General features: G+C 31.4%; 2 protein-coding genes across 2 annotated transcripts; both read left to right on the forward strand.

The window, feature by feature from the left end:
* Window positions 1-1,761: 1,761 nt before the first annotated feature.
* On the forward strand, window positions 1,762-5,709 carry LOC133300720 (methylcrotonoyl-CoA carboxylase beta chain, mitochondrial). Its single transcript, XM_061500303.1, has 9 exons — window positions 1,762-2,127; window positions 2,255-2,689; window positions 2,870-2,960; window positions 3,057-3,298; window positions 3,577-3,741; window positions 4,509-4,583; window positions 4,807-4,938; window positions 5,175-5,231; window positions 5,339-5,709. Exons 1-9 carry the CDS (start codon window positions 1,855-1,857, stop codon window positions 5,540-5,542), a joined length of 1,674 nt encoding a protein of 557 aa, XP_061356287.1. The 5' UTR covers window positions 1,762-1,854; the 3' UTR covers window positions 5,543-5,709.
* A 7,839-nt stretch (window positions 5,710-13,548) lies between these two features.
* Window positions 13,549-16,570, forward strand: LOC133300818 (thioredoxin M3, chloroplastic-like). The gene is made up of 2 exons (XM_061500407.1): window positions 13,549-13,921; window positions 15,949-16,570. Exons 1-2 carry the CDS (start codon window positions 13,738-13,740, stop codon window positions 16,266-16,268), a joined length of 504 nt encoding a protein of 167 aa, XP_061356391.1. The 5' UTR covers window positions 13,549-13,737; the 3' UTR covers window positions 16,269-16,570.
* The last annotated feature ends 432 nt before the right edge of the window (window positions 16,571-17,002 follow it).

A 17,002-nucleotide genomic window follows, 5' to 3' on the forward strand; every position in this document is an offset into this window, starting at 1 on the left:
GACCGTCAAATTTATATTGAAACTTACTGTTTTAAAATTATATTTTGAAAAAAATATTTCTCATGTTGCATGTGTTTTCTCATGTTATAACTATTTGATTTGTTTGCAAAGCTTTTTTTTTTAAAATAAATTTGGGATCCGCCACTAGCTAAGTCATAACATGAAAAAATAATTGTCATCCAATATGAGAAAATCAAAGCCCTTATATTTTTTATTCTCACTGCACAACTTTTTAACAAGGGAAGTACCACTTGATTATTTTTGAATTAGATGGGTTTAACAAATATAGTTTAAGTTTGACAAAATTTAAAAAAATAAATAAATATGATAATTAATATATTAGAATTTGTTCTAATCCAGCCGAATGGTCTCGGCCGCCATGTTTAGCATTTAGAGCATGTGACTTCCTTGTATATGTAGAGGAAGATTATACTTACAATCTTTTTTTTTACAACCTCTTACAATCATATATCATAACCGTTAATTTTCGTCAATCAACGGTTGTCATTTATTAATAATTAATAATTAATTAATGAGTTTAATTTGCAAAAATCATAACCGTTGATTGACGAAATCAACGGTTATGATATATGGTTGTAAGAGATTGTAAGAAAAAAATTATAACTATAACCTCTCTCATATATGTATTTTCTTATATTTTTTTACACACGCGTGTCTTTTTATACTTTAGGGTCATGCAGCCTCACACAAAGCTATGAACGATTATGATATCACACTTTATATACTTAGTGGAAATCTTCGACATTCTATATAAGGGGACCTCCATTCCCTCGTTTATTCATTTGCTTCTATTGCTATTATTATGTTAAAATATATCCTCAAGTCATAACTAGAACCCAATTACATTTCCTTTCATCCTTGACTAGTGTGATGCTACTACAATGACTCTACAAAGCCCTACCTATACCACAACCTCTCTTATCTCCAACAAATTGGCATGTTTCACCACGGAAAACAAACCCGTATCTTTTGACTCCAATAGTTAAGGATTATAATTGGAAAAATATATTCTTATGTTGTAGGAGAGAAAATCTCCTACACATACATGAATTTTTGTATTATTTTTTTATTCTTTATTTTTATAATGAGTGAATCTCATATATGATTATCTCTATTACACGAGAGAGTTCTCTCTTATTACATGAGATTAGTAAAACCCATTATAATTATAAGCAAATAATATTTAAATATAATAATAAAAAAATTAAGATAATATAGTTTGGCTATTAATATATTTTTCAACGGATTCACCAATTATTCAATTAGTTCTATTTAAGCATTGTCCCACTCATTTGGAGACTTCACAATTATGTTTTTCATTGCCACAGTAGGAACTCAACTTCTATAGAGAGAATAAATTATGGATTTAATATCTCTTATATTATAGGAGATAAAATGATTTTTTATACATTCATAATAGAATATGAGACTTATAATTTTTATTCTCTCTTTTTTTTACATGGGTCACAACACTTTATGTATATATAATACATAACTTTATTTCTTACAATATAAAAAACATTAAACTCATAAAATTTTTTACCTCTTGGTTATCTTTGAATTAGATGAGTTTTACAAATATGGGATGAGTTTGAAAAAATGAAAAAAAAAAAAAAAAAGGAAACATAAAATATGTATAAAATAATTTTAATGCCTATCCGAAGGGATGCTATATAATATTATCTTATATAGTTCCAAAAAATTAAAGAGGTGGCATGATTATCCATCCAATGGCAGTATCCGATTATCGATGTTCAAATAGTTCTCTAGTAACCAAGACAGGATCTGGTGTGCGCGAAGGAGAGGGGTGAATCACAGAAGAAAAGAGAAAGGATGGTTGGCTTTATTGGAAGAAAAGCAAGTTGGGTTTCCTCCAATTTGTTTGGAAGAACAGGGATAAGGGGTTTGTGTTTGGGAGTCCTTCCTAGTCCTAATGGAGGGGCCATGGATGACTTGATTGCCACTCTCCAATCTCATGTCCAAAAGGTTCTTGCTGGTGGAGGACCTGAGGCAGTGAAAAGAAACAGGAATAGGAATAAGCTTCTCCCCAGAGAAAGAATCGATCGCCTTCTTGATCCTGGTTCTTCCTTCCTCGAGCTTTCACAGGTTTTTTTTCATGCTTTTACCTTTTTTGTGTTCATCATTCATTTGGGTTTGTGTAAAGCTCATTACTTTGGACCATTGCAATTAATGGGTCACGTGTTTAACTTAAAAAGGTTCATGATGCATAAAGCTTGCAGGACATGATTTGTATGAAGATCCTTTGCCTTCTGGTGGGATTGTTACTGGGATAGGTCCAGTTCATGGGAGACTTTGTATGTTTGTGGCTAATGATCCCACTGTTAAGGGAGGGACTTATTATCCTATTACTGTTAAGAAACATCTCAGGGCACAGGAGATTGCTGCTCAGTGCAAATTGCCATGTATATATCTTGTTGATAGTGGAGGGGCTTTCCTTCCCAAGCAGGCTGAAGTATTTCCAGACAGAGAAAACTTTGGTAGAATATTCTATAATCAGGCTATTATGTCTGCTCAAAGAATTCCACAAATCGCATTGGTATTAGGTTCTTGCACTGCTGGCGGTGCCTACATACCTGCCATGGCTGATGAAAGTGTGATGGTCAAGGGAAATGGAACCATTTTTTTAGCAGGGCCCCCACTTGTTAAGGTCAGCTACAGTCACTCTGAAGTTCCGAAATTCTTGTGTGTGATAATCTTTGGATATTTCTTTGTTTTTTGTTTATTCTATATCTTTCAAATTTTAAAATTGTAACAGTGTCTCTATATTTGGTAGTGTATTTTATACATATTTATGACCAAAATGAACTTTAATTAAATGATTTTATAGGCTGCCACTGGAGAAGAAGTCTCTGCAGAGGATCTGGGAGGTGCTACTGTGCACTGCCAGACATCAGGTGTTTCAGACTATTTTGCTCAAGGTAAATTACACACATCTTGACTGTATAGAAAACGAGATAGCTAATGAAATCGACTTAGTTCGTTTTATTACATTTTACATGTTTTGTTTCTTGTAGATGAACTCCATGGGCTTGCACTTGGGAGGAGCATCATTAAGAATTTGCATATGGCTGCGAAAGATGTGTTGGCAAATGGATTGCAAAATATAAATTATGAATATAAAGAGCCACTATATGATGTCAATGAACTTCGTTCTATTGCTCCTACTGATCTTAAGCAGCAGTTTGATATCCGATCAGTTATTGATCGCATTGTTGACGGAAGTGAATTTGATGAATTCAAGAAATTGTATGGCACTGTGAGGACATATTCACTTTACTTTCTACCTGTTTAATTATTTTTTTATATGCATAGGTTGCTATGGAAATATGTTGTTTTTCTAGGTGCCGATACCCTTGATGAGTTGTCACATGTTTATTGCTTGATGGTGTTCACAATAAATATTTGGAATCTACCAAGTATATGCAGCAATGAATAAATGTTTCACAACTCATCAAGATGCTAATAGCCTGGAATAAAGAAATACTGTAGTAATTGCCTATAAGTATAACATATCCTTATTCAAAATCTATGCAGACTCTTGTAACAGGATTTGCGAAAATTTTCGGACAGTCAGTTGGAATTATTGGAAACAATGGGATTTTATTCAATGAATCTGCTCTGAAAGGGGCCCATTTCATTGAAATATGTACTCAACGTAACATTCCCTTGGTCTTCCTTCAGAACATCACTGGATTCATGGTATGAATTTAAGCTCTTTCTTCAGTCACTCTAATTATAATGTTTTGTGTCATTATATTCTTCTTAGTAGATTGGTTCCCTTTTCCTTCACGACATCATTGGCTTTGTGATATTAATTATCTCATTATATTCTAGTGTTTAGTAATCAAGAGAGCGGAACTACCTAATAATCTCCATGATTACATGAATAAATGAGCTGTAGCATCGATAGGCAATTAGGCATGAAAGTCAGGTGGGTTTGGGAATCATCAATTGAAATTCAGTAGAAAGATAATAATGTGTAGATTTAGGAAATACAGTTGGGTGAGTGACACTGTAAGACTAAGTAAATACACATAAGATCTCAAAGTACAGTATTGGTCTATCTTCGTACCTTTCTTTAATTATGATCCTCATTCTTACTTTATTTATAGTCCAGTTTTGTCTTAAACGTCCTTCTTGGTGGATATACATATCGATGTATTTTGATATATGGTACTATTCCTTACCAAATGGTATGTCTGTAGCCATGCAGGTTGGTTTACAAAGTGGATGCCAAATACTTCATCTCATCCTTATTTTTGAGTCCTAATTATAGTCACAGTTGTCTAGAAATGATTAAAATGCTGAAGGAAAGTAGTTGCTATTTGTTTGTCTCTCGTTTTTTCCAGTCAAGAATTGTTAAACCTAAATATTCTTTCTCTAAACAATTTCGAGTTATGATATTAGTAAACTATCCCCTAGTAGTTTGATGAAGAATGAAACTGTGATAATTGTCAATTTGGTAGGTCGGCTCAAGATCTGAGGCAACTGGCATAGCAAAGTCAGGTGCAAAAATGGTGATGGCTGTTTCTTGTGCAAAGGTTTGTGGATTCCAGCCACCTACTACTTATAACGTATTCTTTACTCTTTAGCTGTATGAACTTAACACTTGCAAAGGCAGAGTAAGTTTATCTACTTGTAACTATTAGGGTCTTGAATTGTGCTTCCATTTGGGCAAGTTGGTCTTTCCTGCATGAAAGAAAGAAATGGATATATACTTTTCAAGGGGAAATAATTATTTTTGCTTCGAATAAATACCTGCAGGTACCTAAAGTCACTATAATTGTTGGTGGAAGTTTCGGTGCAGGAAACTATGCAATGTGTGGTCGTGCCTATAGTCCCAATTTCATGTTCCTTTGGCCTAATGCGAGAATATCTGTCATGGGTGGTGCTCAGGTAGTATATCACTCATGAGTTATGATTCTTTACAAATTATTGGCATTGATTTATCCTGAACATCATTCTGCATCGTAATTGTTGTGCACTTTCCATGATGCATCATTATAGCATGTTTTGCATGTGTTCTCCATTCCAAATCAAACTGGATTTAAAGGTTTGACTGATCTTTAGTTGATATTTCATATGGTTTGTGGGGTGTTTTTATATATATTCGTCTGGAATGTGATCATCAGGCTGCTGGTGTACTTGCCCAAATAGAGAAAGGCAATAAGAAAAAGCAAGGAATTCAGGTAAAATATGTTTGGGGAAGGATTGTTTATTGTACTTCTTTGATAACAAATTCATGGTTTTCTCATTTGTCTTTGATTGCTCAATGTGCGTTATACTTGTAATGCAGTGGGACAAGGAAGAAGAGGAAAAGTTCAAAACAAAAGTAGTGGAGGCTTATGAGAAAGAAGGAAGTCCTTATTACTCAACAGCGAGGCTTTGGGATGATGGAATCATTGATCCAGCTGATACAAGAAGAATCATTGGTCTATGCATCTCTGCTTCCTTGAACCGTGCCCCAGAAGATACCAAATATGGTGTATTTAGAATGTGATATTGAAGCTTATTTGTGCACTAAAAGTTGGTGCAGCCCAGAGTCTGATGTAGATTTGTTACGTTCTGTGATTAAGAAAGGAAAGAAAAAAGTGAGGGTTGGGGGGTTGAAGGGCAAGACCAACAATATGTAAAAGGGAATAAGTAAAAAGTAAATTTCTTCCTCTCATGGAGTGGTGAACTATTATTTTATAAAAGTAAATTTTAAAATATTTTAATAAAACTATTAAAAAAATTTTAACTCAACCGAAAATAATTTTGTAACTAAATAAAGGTCTAATGCTTAGCTATAAAAATTCAGATATGAAACCAATGTAGAAGCAAGGCATGGAATGACTTGCATCCTTCTTAGCTATATATATGTTGTGTGCATTGATGTTTTGTTCAATATTCCACGCGGGACTTGTGTATAATTTCCTTTTTTACATATTTCTTATATTTGGATTTTCAATCATCGTTCAAAATCGAATTTTGAAGCATTAAGCAACATAATGTTATCCTCTTTTTTCTTTATTCCATGCCACATTTGTTAGATGATTACTAGTTAAAGAGGCTAAATAATAAACATACAATAAGTCACAAGGAATAAAGCAAAAAAAAGAAAAGAATAATGTTTTGCCCAGTGCTTTAAAATCTTCAGTTAGACAACATAAATAGGAGGCTTTTTTTTAATACATTGAGAATCGAACTGAACACATTGAGAATCGAACAGAACACTTTCTATCCACCTCTTCACAAATAGGACTTTATACTTGTAAGTTCCACATACGTCAGTTAGTAAAATATCCAAGCATACAAATATATGAAAACTAAAACCGGGTATTTCACCATGCTTTGCTTATACGTGGGTCTTGTACTTGGACTTTACGGAGCGTTTGGTAGTGGAGAAATTTTTTTTAACGGGAATAAATATTTTCTGAGAAAAAAGTGGCAAAATGTTTTGACCGGGAAGGTTAAAAAAAGTATTTGGTAGGTTCAAATTTCACCGGAAAAGTTGAGTGAATTTTACTGATGTTATATTTGGATGATTGTAAAATATTGATGGGAAAGAGTATCAAAATTACCAAATAACCCCCACACCTGGACTAGGGCTCATTAGCTAAGGTTTGAGAAATGTATTTTGATGCAAGGCATTTTTGTCATACAAAAGCTATCTTTCTTTGCCACTGACCGGGAAAAAAAACTAACCACAATATCCATGGCAAATTTTTTCATCTCATTCATGTGTAAAAGCAAATTTTGGTCAGCTTTTTTTCCCATTCAACTTTTTTCAAATCTTCCTACCAAACGTTGCTATAATATCTTTCCTATCTTGTTTTCTTGGCCAAATTTTTTTTTTGACCCCCTATTAAACAGTCCCTTAATAACTTGAAATTGGGCCTTCATTTGGTTAACTTTTATTCTTCGGTTTAGTTCAATTTTCTTTAAAAAACTATTAGAGTTTTTTTATAAAAAAGGAAGAGCAAAAAAAAAAGTGTTGCTAGAGCCATGTGGTAACACTACATGGATGCTTCGCTTAATGTGATGTCACCGCATGACACATACAAAAAATATATTAATTTTTTAATAATATGTGCCACGTGCTGCTGGGTGAACAAGTGTCATTATTTACGTGGCACACAAATTTAAAAATAAGAAACATAAAATTTAACGACAGAACTATTCTTCTAGAAAAACTTTATTGTAGCAGGAGTAGCAAATTTGGTGTTTTATTAAATATAATTTTTTTTCAAAACTTAAAAAAATAGAAAAATAAAAAAGTAAAACGGAATTTTTTTTCTGCTTAATAATAAAAGGAAGCACCAAATACGGTGCTTTAGGTGCATTGCAGATTTTCTAATTATTCTTATTGCTAATTGTCATAAATACTGAAAACAAGCTGTAGACGAGAAGGCGCATATGGCCTAATGGATGGGTTCGAGTTATTTCACTGCTCTATTACTTGATGGCAGTGCTTCGAGCGGATATTTGGCCGAATCTCGGTAATTTAGTGGATCAAATGAAGGTAAAGTGTTTTCATTTTAAAGGATGTAAAATTGGGTTATGTTAAGTGAGATAAAGAGATAGATAAAGAAGAAGTGAGAGTGAACAAAAAAAAATAAAGATGTAGGTCTCACCTCTTTGTGAGAGTAAAAGAATATAAGTTGTGTCATTTAAAAGGACAAACACTTTCCCCTTAAATGAAATCTGGTTGACCTTTTTTTTTTTTTTCTTTTGAAAAACTAACCAATTTTTTTTAGCTTGTTTCTTACTCAAACAAAAGAATGGAGGAAAGTCTTAAACAAACTAGACCTGCATCATGAGCTAAAAATTGAAGGAAGATTTTAAATACAATTTGATTTTTCAACTTAAAAAAATAAGAAATAAAAAAAAGCTCTGGTTGGGAGCAAGTATAATATCCAATTTTTTATCCCTCCCTATATGTGCATTTATTCTTTTCATTCTATTAATATATTCTGTAATTGAAAAAAACCTATATTTTATGAAAGCATTTGGATAATTGGTATTGATGTTTTCACTAGTTATGCTTTTATACTTATAAAGAAATATCCATAGTGCATTAATTTTTTATCTATTATTTGCTATGTATCATCTAATGTGCATAAAATTTCGAAGAAGATGATTTTATTCTATTTCACTTTTTTACCAGCTTGTTATGGTCTTTGATTCGCGATATTCACTTATAACATTGATTCACAAATTTTTTATACCTCCTTTGATTAAAAAATTGTAAATTATGCAAACTGTTAAGATAAAAAAATATGATGTTGTCACTTTCTGTTGCATATATAAATAACATTCTTCTTTCACTTATAGCATTTATTATCCTTCACTTTCTTTATATTATTGTAAGCAATGTATTTATATTTTTAAAATGAGTTCGCTTTTTCTGTAGCTGCAGATAATTATCTGTAGTAAGCCTAATACGACGTCGTTTTGGGACAGAAATCATGGTATATTTGTAATTTTATTTTATTTCATAATTATAATAGTCTTTATATTTATAATTTTTTAAGATTTTAATACCAAAACGATGTCGTTTTGAGAATAAATGCAGATAATATATTTGCATTAACTGTAAAAATATTTTTCCCTTTTAAAATATGTGAACAATATATCTGGTTGAACCAATAATTCAGTATCTTGACCGAGTCGATGATCGGTCTGAGTTTTAAAACACTGCTTGACAGTTCTCACTTGATATCATTTTGTAAAAAAAAAAGTAGTGAGTATAATCTACCTCATAAATATTAATGATGTTAGGATAAAAATAATATAAGAGGGAGAAAGTGAGAAGTTTTTTATTTAAATTTTAAATAAAGAATACTAGTTTTAACTAAAATAAATATTCTTTATGTAAAAAAATAGAGTATCCTTCACAAGAACAAACATGTTTCCCATAGTTAACATTAATGTGTACATTTGTGTTTATCCTATATTACTTGTTGCAATTATCTACAAATATTTTCGCTTTTTTTATTTATTAAAAGTTAAAAATATGAGGTCAACATAAAAACAATATAAAAGCAAGTATGAATGCTTGCATTTGTATGTTTTATATGGTCATATTTACGTGTAATACATGTGTTTTTTTGGGAAAAGCACCATTTTGAAGTTTTTGGACAAAAGAATTGCCCGGTTAAAGCTGATTGGATAAGTTTTTCCAAAGTAATGCAGTCAAACATGTCACCTATGCTGACGGGACTAGTCCCGTCACTGATACTGACGGGACTCGTGCCACGTCAGCGCCACGTAGGCAATCCAGTTACCGTAAATCTTCGGAAGACCATAACTTGTGACTCGGGTATTCAAATCAGATGATTTTTTTTTTATTTCACATAATTTTTTGAGATCTACGCAATGATATCTCATTTGACATATTTTATCTCCCACAAACATAGATTGAATTTGTAACAATTGTATCACAATCACAAGAGTGTTTATCCATAAGACTGTGTTTGTGGGAGATAAAATATGTCAAACGAGGTGTCATTGTGTAGATCTTGAAAAGTTATGTGAAATCAAAAAAAAAATCATCTGATTTGGATACCCGAATCACAAGTTATGGTCTTCCGAAAATTTACGGTAATTGGACTACTTACGTGGCGCTGACGTGGCACGAGTCCCGTCAGTATCAGTGACGGGACTAGTCCCGTCAGCATAGGTGACATGTTTGACTGCATTACTTTGAAAAAACTTATGCAATCAGCTTTAACCGGGCAATTCTTTTGTCCAAAAACTTTAAAATGGTGTTTTAGCCTTAACTAAGTTTATTATTAATTATTATTGGATAATGAGTAAAGATGTCAAAATGGGTCAGCTCATCCTATTAAGCCCTAGCCTGTGTGGGCTAGGTCCAAAAAATTCGTAGGACCAAATGAATCTCAATAATAAAGGCTTGCACAAGCCAAAAGCCCTATGGGTTAGGGCCAACTCACGGGTCATCCAAAATTATAATTTCATAATTTTTTTTATTATATTCAATATATTAAAAAATATCTTAACAAAAAAATATTTAAAACTCTCTTAACATATTTTATACAAATTATAATTTTTTTGTTAACTAAAATAATATTTGTACACAAATATACAAGTGAAAATGTAAACAAAATTTTAATATAAGTGAAATTTTAGTTACTACCTTTACTAAATTCATTATTAAAGGATGCCATGAAATAAAAAATTTCTCAGGAGTAATGACTGAATACAATAATCCTTGTGGAAAACTAAAAGTAACGACGAAAAATAATCTTAATATCAGTATTGAATAACTGCTCTTAGTATGTTATATATTTGAAAATAAAACTATTGATTTTCTTTAACTATTACCGTTACAAAAAAACTTTTTAGTTATAATTATCCACAAAATTACTAAGGTGCATTATATACAATATGTTTTAATACATCTTTGGATATATAATATGCTTCGATGTCAATAGAAGATTTCATTTTTATTGATACGCAGATGAAATTTTCTGTTGAAACATATTATTGCTAAAAAATTTATTTATGTTGTAAAATATTATGGATGACCTTTCACATGATTTATAATATGTGACTTTTTATTTTTCATAACATTTGATGTATTCTATTGTTGGATTGGAGAAAATATCCAAGTGAGAGTGTTGTAAAATATTATGGATGAACTTTCACATTGTTTATATAATGTGACTCTTTATTTTTCATAATCTTTGATGTACTCTATAACCATCACATTAAAGATGTGTTGAATTGGAAAATACATCCAAGAGGGAGTGTTGTAAAATATTATGGATGACCTTTCACACGGTTCATAACATGTGACTCTTTATTTTTTATGACCTTTGATGTATTCTATAACCATCACATTGATGGTGTGTTGAATTGTAGAATACATCAAAGAGAGAATGTTGCAATATATTATAGATGACTTTTACATAGTTCATAATACGTGACTCTTTGTTTTTCATAACTTTTTATGTATTCTACAACCGTCACACTAATGGTGTGTGGAATCGTAATTATTCCCCTAATTATATTTAGAGTCCTATATAAGGACATTTCTTAGATGAAAAAATGGAACTTGGTGAATTCAGAATATAATATAGCACATACTCAATGTTGTCAAAATCGAGTTTCTACGTAGAAACAGAAGGGATAATGGAAATGTAAATCGTAGAAATGACACGAAACATAAAGTTTTTACTACTTTAAGATGAAGATATATATATATATATATATATATATATATATATATATATGGGTTTTATAATTCTCATTTAACATGGGAATTTGAATTTTCCTACACACCATTCGATTTCCGTTTCAACGTGGGTCCTACACATAATTTTTTCTAATATACGGGTCCCACATGCTTTTTGTCTCTACAACATGAGAATTCAATTCTCATGTTGAATGGGAAATATAAAACCCTATATATATATATATATATATATATATATATATATATATATATATATATATAAACTATCACATAAGTTATTATTCAAAATTCAATTAATAACTTCATATTTAAAAGATATAAGTCACATAACTATATAAGACATAAGTCTAAAAACATAAAAAAGAGTTTAACAATTCCTACAACCAAATTTCAAAATATCAAAAGAATAAAGTTTAATAACTTTTAAATTATATAAATTAATTCAAATCAAACACATCATTTTGTTTCAATTGCATGTCCTCAATGTCTTTTTTCTGTTGCTTCTTTAACAAGTTCATTTGCAATAAAATATAATAGATTGATTCAAAATCCACCTTAGCTTGGTACTCAAACTTTACACCAATGGTTTCACCTTCTTTTTTCTCTACAATAGCGACCTCACGCGAGGTTTATTTTTCAAATAGCTAGAAGAAGATATTATGTATTTTGATTTAGGGGAAATAGACATAGGTTTTTTTTTTTTTAAAAAAAAAACGGGGTCATAGGTTAAAAGTTGACCCGATTCAAATTTTTTTTTTTTTGTACAAGACCCCGTTCAGTTTTTTTGTTTAAGTAAACGTAGAAACTTGCGTTTTTATGTTTTTGCACGAAGTTTTTACCAGTTTTTACTTGCGTTTTAACACGTATCACTTCAGTAAAAACGTAAGTTTTTACACTAGTTTTTGACAACAATGCACATACTTGTTCTTATCTTATTCTTTCTTTGATTTTTTTTTCTACACTTCATTTTCCTTTCTATAATATTTCACTTTCTCTTATATTTTCCTTCAAATTTACAATAATTTTTACTTATATTATTTCATAATTTATTTTATATTTATAAATATTTAAATTTATATAATTTTTAGTTTTTTAAATAATGAAAAATTGATGAAAAAAAAAGTTTAGTCCGTGGGCCCGCCCTAACCCAGTTTGCTAAATTAAAAGATTTTGAAGATTAGGACTAAAAAAAACCTACCACAAAAAAGCCCTAATGACTTAGGACAACATATAGGGCTTTACGGGCTGACTCGCGGATTTCAACTCATTTTGACACCTCTAATAAAAAGGCTTGAATATATGAATATAACCTCATGCAAACCACTCAAACTCCTACCAATTCCAATAGCTTAGGTTATTATTCTATATTACTTATTGCTATCCCAATAAATAATTTTCACTTTTAATTAAAGGTTAAAAAAAGAGGTTAACATAAAAAATAATATAAAAAGGTAAGTATTAATTTGCGCACTTTATATAGACAAAAATTAAGATTATCACAATTAGTCAATTACAAAGTAAGAAGTTTATTAAAAATAATTTGGGGTAAAATAAGAACTAGTCCTATATCTATTAAAAAAAATATAGAAACCTAAGTAGTATAACAATTGCATTAATGCTCCCATATTAATTAAAGTAATTTATAATCAAGCACTGGGACTTGGGAATATTCTAAAAGAATTAGTCTCAAACCAATGTAATATATCTCGATCATAGAAAGAAAAAGATCCGTAATCATTCTTTAAATTATTTTGTTCTTTATTGATATATTTTTTTAAGAGAACACATCCATCATTTACTTCATATATTTTACGACCGAAAGAAATGCTAAATAGACACAAGTTATATTCGCTTTTTCTATCATCAATGTAGATAACTTATTTACAGTGAGTCAAAAACAACGTCATTTTGAGGCGGAAATCAAGATATTTTTGTAATTATAATTTATTTTAGGGTTATAATAGTATTTTTCATTATAAATTTTTAATTTTTTAACTCAAAACAACATCATTTTGGGAGCGAATGTAGATAACTTATCTATATTCACTTTAGAAACATTAAAGTCTATATACATACAGGGAAAAACATATATATATAAATGATGGATAGATTATTACGATGAAAGAGTATTGAAAAATGATAAATAAAATAAGTATGAAAATAAAATAGATTGAATATCTTATGAGTTTGTTTTTTTGTGCAGTTAATGAAAATAACTTATTTGCATTAATAAATATTATTATGATATCTTATATATAATTTCATGAAAAACATTCTCCATAATTGGAAAGTGAAAAAGAAAATGGTGGAGAGAAAATAGTCAAAATACAATGTTTGACTAGAAGTTGAGCAGTTTGCAAATTGCAAATTTGCAGCAGCCACCGTTTTTCTCCCTCGTGTTTATTTTTATTTTCTGAGATTCCTGCGGTCCCATTGTTTGTGTTTGTCTTTCTCACACTTGTCACAGTCCCTCTCTCTTCTCTTCCATTTCCATGGCTGCGTTTTCTCTCACCTCCTCTCCTTCCCTTCACAAACCCATGTTCTCTTCTTCTTCTCATTCCCACCTTAACCCTCGTCCTTCACTTCCTTTCCATTTGCAGATTATGACCCACAAGCCCCTTTGCCTTCAAAACCCTCATCTTTTACAGATTCGCTCCTTCCGTCAACAAACTAGAGGTATATATTTCCTTTATTATTTCAATTTTTTTTTTTTTTTTGGCTTAGGATTGTTACATCGTCCCGAAATTGAAAAAAAAAATAAAATAGAGAAAGGAATGTGTGATGATGAGTTTGTTTGAATTGGGTTAAGATAACTGGGAAAGTTGAAGTCTTTTTTTTTTCTCATTTCCGTTAATGGTTTGTTTTCCTTTCTCTTTGTGCTTCTGGGGTTTCTTGTTTTTAACCAAAACAATATTTGAAGCTCTTTTGAACCTAATAATGCTTTTATTTGAAGTTAAGGCAAGATAGCTGCAGATTTGGTTTTTGCCCTGGTAGGGGATGGTTAAAACTTGTACATTGGGTTGGATTGATTATGTTTGTGTTATAGCATCTAATCTATTGCGTATAGGGCGCATTCAAGAGTGTTTAGTGATAGTAATAACTTCTCACGGATCACTTGATATTATTGCCATGCCGCCAACAATATTTTTGTTTTTCAACTATTAGACTTCAGCAATTAGGTGCTGTATACCAGAGATAACCGAGCTTGTTTTTGTTGCTCTTAGTTCTGGCTAGACTTCATCAGGGTTTTTTGTGGGATGATGCTTGTAAGGTTTGATGAAATGTGTAAACCTCAATATGTGGCATATTTTGTCTTGGAAATACTAAGCACTAGACAAAAGGATAATAGGAACATTGCTATATATTATTGTTAAAGAATTTCAGAGGAGCTGTTGGGCACTATCATAGGTTATAACTTGGAAATAGGATGGCTTGAATTTCATTCATAATGCTTTTTTAAAATGGAGGTTTTGATGGTTATAGACCAATTTTATGTCCTGTCACTTTTTTGGTGCTTGTAAAGAACCAATTCAATCCAAAAGCTTAAGCTGTTAAGTGAAGGCCCATCAATGGTTTATATACTTCTCTAATACGCTTCCTCACACGAGAGCTCACTGTGCATGAAGGGTGGATAATGCACAGGCCTACCTACCTGTGCTAAGAAATTCCACAAGAGAAAGTGGGGGGCTGTGAGGATCGAACCCGTGTTACCGAGGCTCTGATACCATGTAAAGAACCAATTCAACCCAAAAGCTTAAGCTGTTAAGTGAAAGCCCATTAATGGTTTATATACTTCTCTAGTAGTGCTTATGTTGGTAACATTGAAGAGATTTTTTTAATGTCTTTTCCCTTGTTCACTTAAACTTGGTTGTTTGATATTTATACTTTTTTGGGTTCTACAACTTAGGTTTTTAATAGGATGTGTGAAATATACTACTATGTGACTTTGGCACATTGAGGGCTTTTTAGTGATTAAAAGGAGCAACATTAGGTGTCATTGAAGTAATTGTTTCAAATTTGAAGAACAAATTATGTGAAATATTTCTGGGAAAAAATTTAGGGCAATTCTATGAAAGTGGTGAAATGGTTATTTTGGATAACTGACATTCATTATAAGGTTAGTGGTCTGTTTTAAAATAAGAAAGTAGGTTCTTCTTTGCTTTTCTCTTCTTTTTCAGAAAAGTATCTACGAGTCCAATCAATTTATTTTATTTTTATTCTTTAGAATTGTCTTGCAAAATATGTGAAAAATGTACTAATGAAATCTGCACGCAAAAAGATTCATGGAAGTTGCAGTTGGAAAAGATGCAATCCTTTGAATTGAGGTTGAGTTGTGCTAAACTTGATCCCTGTAAATCATTTGAGCCCAAAATGCATGGTTTGTTACCTATAATTATATTGCTTAGACCTAAAACACCAGCATACAAGACCCATCATGATGATTTATTTTTGTAACTAACTACAGATGATGATTCTTTTTATCTTTTGCTTATTTAAATTTCCAGGAAGTTACATAGTCTAGTTAATTATTGTACTGATTTCTGGTTTTAGTTTCTAGCTTTATCGCAATAGTTTTTTTTTTTTTTTTTGTCCTCTTGTTTTTTATGACTTTGAGGCCAATTTAATATTTTTGAACTGTCATACTTGTTTTTTTTCATCTGAAGAGATTAAAACATTGAACAAGTGAGGTTGTTATTTGGCAGCTACACCAGTTACCAAAGACCTGTGGGAAAATTCGATTGTGAAAAGTGAAACCCCAGTCCTTGTTGAATTTTATGCAAGTTGGTGTGGCCCGTGCAGGATGGTACACCGGGTAATTGATGAGATTGCAACAGAGTATGCTGGGAGACTTAAGTGCTTTATACTCAACACTGACACTGATATGCAAATTGCTGAAGAATATGAAATTAAGGCTGTGCCAGTGGTTTTATTGTTTAAAAATGGCCAGAAATGTGATTCTGTAATTGGTACCATGCCGAAGGAGTTTTATGTGGCTGCAATTGAGAGGATGTTGAAGTCCTAAACATGGATCAATCAGACAAAAACTCAGTAGAGGAGATGATCTTTTACCCTTGCATGCCATGTCGGTTCGGTTAAATTTTTAGTTAGCTTATTAGACTATTACTATTACTTTGTTCTTGTACATATTGTGTACTTTTTTCCAGAATAGGTATGAGACTGCCTAAGTAATGAATGATCCACCTTCAATCTCTATAATCTCCTTTGAGAAGCCTTGTTCAGGTATAAGGAATATCAGAGGTTAATTTGATTGTTCCTTTTGTACCTGGTTTGAACAGCAGCTGTTATTTTGAAAGTAATTTTTGTTGTGCTTATTTCCTTTATTAAACCATTGCATTGTTTTGCGACTTTTGTCCGTTGATCACCCAAGTGTGTTTGGCTAAAGTAATAACAAAAGCTCAATTTCGTCTGTTCAATTGAGTAACTATTCTAAATAAAGTTTTAACATAACAAAACAAAACAAAGATGTGTTTAGGGTCTATGGCTGGCATAAAAAATGTTCAATTTCATTTGATTAGGCTTTGTAAGTTCGTGCTGGATAGGACGACCCTCTTCCAAAATATAGGTTTGGGGGGTTGACCAGTTGGCTCTAACGACCCTTTTTAACAGCTCTAAATGGACACGTTAATATATGTTTTCCTCTAGAAAAAGTTCTACATAATGCATCATATAAATGAAAATAAGAAAGGGAAGTTGAATTACAATTTCTTTTTCCAATTGATTCCTTAAAAATTTGAC

The sequence above is a fragment of the Gastrolobium bilobum genome, unplaced genomic scaffold (genome assembly GCF_033153095.1).
Source record: "Gastrolobium bilobum isolate Gb01-03AN ecotype WA unplaced genomic scaffold, APGP_CSIRO_Gbil_v1 utg19070, whole genome shotgun sequence".
Lineage (NCBI taxonomy): Eukaryota > Viridiplantae > Streptophyta > Magnoliopsida > Fabales > Fabaceae > Gastrolobium > Gastrolobium bilobum.